General features: G+C 38.1%; 1 protein-coding gene across 1 annotated transcript; it reads left to right on the top strand.

Annotated features, from left to right (window-relative positions):
- Positions 1-2,259: 2,259 nt before the first annotated feature.
- Positions 2,260-4,056, top strand: LOC131802369 (frizzled-3-like; the record flags this gene model as incomplete). The annotated part of the gene is given in 4 exon segments (XM_059122556.1): positions 2,260-2,545; positions 2,644-3,001; positions 3,004-3,102; positions 3,105-4,056. Coding segments are annotated over 4 exon segments (1,528 nt in total), but the record flags the coding sequence as incomplete, so codon positions are not given.
- Positions 4,057-8,217: the final 4,161 nt, after the last annotated feature.

The raw sequence follows: 8,217 nt of genomic DNA, 5'->3' as shown, positions 1-8,217 counted from the left end.
CATCAAATCCACTTGGAATCTTCCATAACCCAGACTGGCTATTGGATAGCAATAATATAGTAAATTTGCATAGAATATGGAAACAATTTTCCATTTTTATACCCTCCACCATTGTATGGAGGGGTAAATTAAGTTTGCCATTCCGTTAGCAACACCCCGAAATATTCCTTTTTAGAACCCATAAAGTATATACAGGGTGAGATAAAAAACTGCAAAAAAGTCAAACGTCATAATTTTTATATTTTGTCTAAAATTTTATTGAATGAAAGCAATAAAATGTCGGAAACAGCATCAAATTTTAGAATAAGTTTAGATTTAATCGAATTGGTCACTTTTGGCACGAATTATGGCCTTCAAACGGCCAATGAAACCGTCACACGCTGCCCGAATATTGCTCTGCGTTATTTTGGCCCATTCCCGGCAAAGCGCTTGCTTGTTGTGATCGACACTTTGGTATTTTTTAGTGCCAACCTTGCTTTCCCAAATACTCCAGACACAATAATCCAACGGATTGGTACCCGTAGATTTTGGTGGCCATTGTGCGCTGGAAATGAAGCGAAGAACCTCATTTTGTTAAAATTCTTGGGTGGCGCGTGCTGAGTGCGAAGGTGCTGAGTCCTGTTGGAAAGTCCAAGGTCTTCGACCAAAATATTTGCGTGCCCAAGGCTTCAATACAGGGTTGTCCATATTCGACGGACCCATCTGGCAACGCCATAACTTTTGACAGAGATGTCACATCGCTTAATGAACCGCGTTTGAAGCGTCAGTCCAAGCAGATTTTTACCATGGACCAATACTCAACGTGCTTTTAAAACATTAAAAAATGTGAGAAGTGCGCCTTCTAAGAACACCATTAAGTGTTTATACGAAAATTTTCGACTGGTAAGGCTCTTTCTAATCCGAAGGGGCCATATAAAAGTCGACCAAGGCGATCGGCCGAGAATATCGCTGCCGTACGAGCCAGTGTTGAGAGGTCCCCAAGAACATCCCAAAAACGCCGTTCTCAGCAGTTGGGCATGGCTCGGTCCACTTTACAACGGATTATTCGCATTGATTTGCATTTGTTCCCGTACAAAATTCAATTGACGCAAAGAATGTTGCCTGCGGACAAGCCTCGTCGATTGGAATGGGCCCAAAGAGTCATGGGTCCGTCGAATATGGGCAACCCTGTACACCCTCCAGAATATTTTCGCGATAATATTCGGCATTTATTCTGATGCCACGGTCGATTAATACGGAGCGGAGAGCGACCATCGGCTGTTATGGCGACCCACACCATCACCATGACCGGCGCTTAAGTTCTGCTGGCCAACCGACATTTTCAGCTGACCTTTTTGGCAAGTAAACAAGACCATTTGTTTGTTTACAAACTGCTGGACAACGAATATTTTCTCATCCGAGAAAACCAAATTCGGCAATTCACCACTTTTGGCAAAGCGAAGCAACTATTTAGCTCTTAAGACTCTATTTTCTTTTTCTTGCGGTGTAAGTTCTTGCACTTTTTGGAATTTCAATGGCTTTACCCCGAGCTCATTTTTCAATATTTGCCAAATGGAATACTGCGATATGTTCAGCCCAGTAGCCATTTTTCGGCCACTGCGACGCTGGTTTCGATCAAGTCGCTTCTTTACTTTTCGAACCATTTCTGCTGATGTGGCTGTTTTCTTCCGTCCTCTTCCACTTTCTTGACGTCAGGCTACGCTACCAGTATCACGGTAACGAGCGATGGCACCAGACACAATTTTTTTTCACATTTAAATGCTGGAGGGCTCTAACGATTGCCACTTTTGGATTTTCAGCCAAATATAAAGAAATCACCCTATCACGCTTGAATTCCATCACGAATAATTTTTTTCTGGAAAACCCTTTCCAAAATTTTTTGTACGCTGGTAAACTATATAATGAGCTGTCATTGGAATAATTTTAACAGCTGTCGGACGAGTGGCTTAGAAATGACAGCAGTCTGAAATTGGTTGCAGTTTTTTCATCTCACTCTGTATTTAGGTTACTTTTCGATATTAACTTTCAAAACACCGATACAAGTGTCTTCTATTTTTAGCTGATCTTTTATAATCTGCTGGATTTTTCAAGACAGTATTTTTTTTTTTTTTTATTATTATTCAAAACTCTATGTTTTAAAAACTATATTTTCTATCTTTCTTTTATTCAATACCAATATTATTTAAAAAGAGAATATCAAAAACAAATTGCGAAAAATACTAATTTCCCTCTCTCTTCTCTCCCCCTTTTCTCTTTGCAGATCACCAAACTATTACCGCTCATCGAATCGCATTGTTCGAACACAATACGTTTCCTGTTGTGCTCATCGCTCTTCCCCCTCTGTACACCCGATGTACCGCGGCCGGTGACAGCTTGCAAGTCGTTGTGTGAATTTGTAAAGAGCGAATGTTCGTCACACACCGAGCTAATGCAGTTATGGCCTGAATTTTTAAAATGCGAACAACTACCCAGCCCCGAACATCAAGAGCTGTGCATGCAAATACCCACAATACCGACAGTGAAGACAAACGCCCCCACAGCAATGGTGATAATCGTACCGCGGCAGAAGATAACGGGCGGGCACAATCACTGCCAAGACAGCTGCAAATACCACAACAAGTGCATCAACATTTGCCAGCACAGGCGGGGGGACCAGCCATTGCAGCTGCGCCACCTCCACCACCCAGTCATCATTTCTATTGGCCATGGATGTCACAGCACATAATCAGCAAGGCCATTAAGCCCACTGCGATTTGTCCCACAAACTTTACTGTGAATCCTTTTAATGCGGACGAATGTGTGCCGCAGTGCAGCAGAGATGGTTTCCATACGACCCAGCAAAAGAAAATTGCCGAAAGTCTGATTTTGGGTCTCTCGGCCATATGTTTTGTTCTGACGCTCTTCTCTTTGGTCACCTTTTGGGCTGAACCCACACGCTTTGGTTATCCCGAAAGACCAGTGCTGTTTTTGTGCCTGTGCTATAATCTCTTTTCGGTATGCTATTAGAGAGAATCGTTTTCCATAACTCCTCCAGGGCAATGGCATTAATGGAAGATCCGCTGAGCAAGACCCAACATCCGGCATGTTCGTTGGCACCACCCTGTTGGCTTCGTACATTACCACAAGTTATTTGAGTCTGTGTGCTGCCACCTGGTGGCTGATATTTGCCTTGTGTTTCTATCTGTCCTCGCACAAGAAATGGTCTTCGGAGGCATTGGAAAAGAAATCGGGCTTGTTTCATGTCCTGGCCTGGGTACCACCATTGGCTCCACCCATTGCCGCGCTGCTGATGGAAAAAGTAAAACCCAATGAATTGACGGGCATGTGTAGTGCTCCTGGCTTTGTGGAAATACCTACCATTGTCCTGTTGCTTCTCGGATTCTTCTTTACCCTGCGAGCCTCTAGATCTCTACATGCCCTGCAACAACAGATGCTGCCCACATTTGGTCATCAAAGATTTTCACAAATTCGCAAAAGGTTTTTGATTTTCTCGCTGCTCTTCTTTGTGCCCACCTTAGTTGGGGTGGTGTCGAGATTTTTTGAACCCCATATGGACTCGGTACCAACATGTTCGACACGAGAAGATTGTGCTTCGCCAACACCATTAATTGCATGGCCAACATTGTTGCGGTTATTCTTTCAGTTGACCGGTGGTACTTTGACCGGTATGTGGGTATGGTCCCGTAAGACATGTGAGTCCTATCGCAGCCGTTTGGTGCCAACACCCACATCTTCTATGACCAATACCACCACCAAATCGGCTGCCTCGCTGCCCAAAAAGCATTTGCATACCTCGGGAAAATCCACGATTGGAGCGCCTCTATACAGCGGCATAAATTTCCATAATGTGCCCGTCTACACCACCACAACCATAGTGCCCAGAGTGTAGCCTCAAGGGGTCGATGTAGCTGATGATGCTGCTGGCAAACATCATACGAGGGCGGGTGTATATAATCCTGGGTATTTTGTATTAATTTAAGCAATTAATTTTAGTCGAAGTTGTAAATAATCCAATGAAAGAACTCGAATGTTGTTTTCTGTGTATAAAATAATTAATTTATAAATTTAAAAATAAAATAAAATTAAAAAATATTTGTAAATTTTATAAGGACACACACACACCCAGTCTCCCAGTAATACTGCTCCAAAAAATATTTATTTTTGTTAAAAAATAAATAAATATTTGGAAAAAAATTTTATCATAATTTCAGTTTGTAACTGAATTTGATTTATTTTTAAATGAAAACCTTTCTGAAATTCTGGTTAATTTTTGTTAATGGTTTTTTAATAGGCATATAGGACTCATTATCATAGCGAACATTTCATAGGGCAACAATATCACTCCAGTCAGGAATACTTAATAAAAAATACCATAAAATATTATTTAGGAATTCATTATTTAAAAAAAATTACATAAAATTTTACCATTTTAGGATTCAAAGAATAACCTCACCCCCCACCTCATTTCCTGACTCTGCGCCTGTATGCAACTAAATCTAATTAATGTGTTATTAGTTTTTAATAATATTTAATTTATTTGCGTTTTTTTTTTTTTTGTACAACCAAAATCATTCACAATAGATTTGTGTATTTCATTTATATTTTGTTCATTTTTTTCTGTGTTAAGTTTTATTTATAGTTTGACAAACAAAAGGCGTATTGTATATAAATTTATTTAAGTTGACATAATTTACACAAAAGTATTTAGTATTAAAATTTTGAACAAAACAACAAAACCACAATTGCGAAAAAAATAATAACGAAATATCTATTCCCAAAAATAAATGAGAATTATTTCAAATGTTAAAATAAAATCTTTCGGTGTTTTCTTTTTTTGGGGTGGGGGTTAATAAAAAGGTGGTTAGAGTGATTCAGAATTCAATCATACTGGTCCAAATAACAAATTTTGGATAACACCAATTAAAACCACTAAGGAAAAGTCAAAAGTCGGGCGTGGCCGACTATATGTCTACCCAACACAACAATGCATATTTAGCAGAGCTTCCATAAAAAATAATTTTTTTGAAGTAGATCATACCACCTATCTACATTTGGCTTTATGGCAGTTATAATTTGGTCTCAGAGGTAACTAATATATGGGAGGCATAACCAATTCTGAATCGATTTTCACTTAATTTACGAAGGCATTTATATACCAAATAGCATTGCTATAGAATATAGGATATCACTTCGAGAATGACTATATCAAAAAAATATATATCGGAACCGAGTTTTACCAAATGGAATCGTACGTCCCGAAATTCACTTCATTTGGTACTGATATTAGCCATTATTTGCACAATAATCCTGAAATCGGATTAAGGATATATATGGGAGTTATATCCAAATCATAGCCATTCTCGATAAAATTTGGTAAAAGGTATTTCTGAGCTCTATAAGATATCTGGTACCAAATATCATTGTTGTCGAATGCATATACGAATGTGAGGGACTTAAACCCCCAAATCGGATAAAACATATGCATGGGAGCTAAAGGTATATCTAAACCGATCTCCACCAAATTTTATATACTTGGACTTATATTGGCCACTTGGTGCACAATTAACCCGAAATTGGTTGAAGATATATATGAGAGCTATATATAAATCTGGTCCGATTATCACTATATCAATAGGGTTTGTCCTATTATCGACATTATGATAGTTTCATCAAAACATCAAATGAAGAAAAGTACAGCTATATGGGGGCTCTTTGAGGACCAGGAACTACATAGACAATTTCGGTAATAAATTGTAGTACCCATTATGACCTTCAAATACGAAATTGGAAAAAATTCCGGTCAAAAATGTAGTTAAAATCATCAAAATACCGAATATCGGGGGTTACCGTTATATGGCGGCTCTACGATATAGCCCTGCCGCAGGCATCGTGATTACAACTGAAGGACTGACAAGGCTAAATCGTCTTAGCATTTTACGCTGATCAAGAATATGTATATATTGAATGACGAACGTAATATACCCTCCATACTATGTGTGGTGAAAGATATAAAAAATAAGTAAAAAAGAAGCTAAGTTCGGTCAGGCCTAACTTTTTATACCCTCCACCATTTGGAAGAAACTTGAAAATTTTTGAAAAATTCTGTGAAAAAATAACTCTCAAATGAAAACCGCTATATGGGGGCTATACGAAGACGTGGTCCTACATAAGTAATTTGTATCATGGGCTGTAGTAATGGTTCCGAACTTTATATAGAAATTTAAATATTTGCGGTAAATAATGTCGCAAGAATCATGAAAATACCGAATGTATGGGCGCTATATTAAAACGTGGACCTATTTAAAAATCCTCTTTTAAGGCGAAAATTACACAGAAGGAAGACCTTGTGTGGATTTTAAGACAATTCCATTGACAAATTTGGCTCAAGTTAAAAAATACTGAGTTTCGGGGGGGTATAGTTATATGGTACCATACGATATCGTGGACCTATATAGACAATTCTCTTCCAGGGGAATAAACTACTCAAAAGGAACTCCTTGTGTGGATTTTCAGACAATTCGATTGAAAAATGTGACTAAAATCATCAAAATACCGAATATCGGGGAGTACAATTTTATGAGGGCTATACGATATCGTGGGCCTATATAGACAATTATCTTCCAGTGAATAAAGTACTAACGAAGAACTCGTCGTGTAGATTTTCAGACAATTCCATTGAAAATGTGGCTAAAATCATGAAAATACCGAATATCGGGATGTACCCATATCGTGGACCTATATGGACAATTCTCTTCTAGGGGATAAAGTACTCACAAGGAACTCTTTGTGTGAATTTTCAGACATTTTCATTGAAAAATGTGGCTAAAATCATCAAAATAGCGAATATCTTGGGAACCGTTAACCGCATAACAATTAAAAGTTTTTATGGGAGAATTCAATCATATACGCTAGATGATAATTATAATTTAAAGTTCAAAGGACTAAATATGCCGAAGCATTTGTATCTTTTAAATTCGGACTTGTATCGCTCATTTGGTGTACAATTAATTTAAAATCGGATAAAGATATATACGGGAACTACATCCAAATCGGAACAGATCTCGATAAAATTTGGCAAAGATATTTCTGAGCTGTATTTGATATATTTCCCTGAATATCGTTGTTACGGAGTGCATATTACGGCTGTGGGTAAGAAATATGTCAAATCGGATGAACAGTATATATGCGAGCTATAACTATATCTGAACCGATCTTTACCAAATTTGACATACTAGCTTCTAGACTCAATTCGGTCATAAGTGCCAAATTCCGTCCCATTTGGAAAAATATTACACGTTTGGTGCACAATAAAAGGTAAATCGGACGAAGTTATATATGGGAGCTATATCCAAAACTGAACCGATCTCGATAATATTTAGAAAATGTATTTCTGAGCTGTATTTGATTTATTTCCCCAAATATTGTTGTTACAGAGTGCATATTACGGCTGCGGAGGACAAAAATAACAAATCGGATGAAAAATATATATGGGAGCTATAGCTATATCTTAAGCTATTTCGATCAAATTCGGCATACTTATTTTCAGGCCTAATTTGGTTGTATGTGCAAAATTCGATACTATTCGGGCTGATATTACACGTTTGGTGCGCAACAAAAAGGAAAATCGGACGAAGATATATATGGGCGCTATAGTTAAATTTTGACCGATTATCTCCAATTTCAATAGCGTTCGTCCTTGGGCCAAACAAATGATTTGTGCAAAATTTCATCTGAATCGGGTAATAAATGCGAACTGTGCTTTGTTTACAAAAATACATGGACAGACGGACGGACATGCATAAATCGACTCAGAATGTGATTGTATGCAGATCATCAAAAGGAACTATGGGTCTATCATGTTTCCTTTTGCCTGTTACAAACAAATGCACAAAGACATAATACTCTGACCACCTTGTGGTGTAGGGTATAAAAACATTAAGTTCGGGAGCTAGAATCCATTACTAACTACAAATACTAATTTTTAGACAAATCCGTGAAAAATTGTGGCGATAATCACTAAAATACCGAATATCGGGAGGTACCGTTTATGGTGGCTACACCAAAACGTGGACTGATATATCCCATTCTCAATAACAACCATCCTAAACACAATATAAATTTTTGTGCCAGATCTGCGTCAATAATGTGGGCTGTATCGTGTCAACCGACAGACAGGCGGACATTGTTAAATCGACTTAGAATTGTATGCTGATTATG

Source organism: Musca domestica, unplaced genomic scaffold, assembly GCF_030504385.1.
Source record: "Musca domestica strain aabys unplaced genomic scaffold, Musca_domestica.polishedcontigs.V.1.1 200, whole genome shotgun sequence".
In the NCBI taxonomy this organism is placed as follows: domain Eukaryota; kingdom Metazoa; phylum Arthropoda; class Insecta; order Diptera; family Muscidae; genus Musca; species Musca domestica.
Note: the sequence above shows the minus strand (reverse complement) of the source record. Positions and strands in the feature narration are given on the sequence as shown.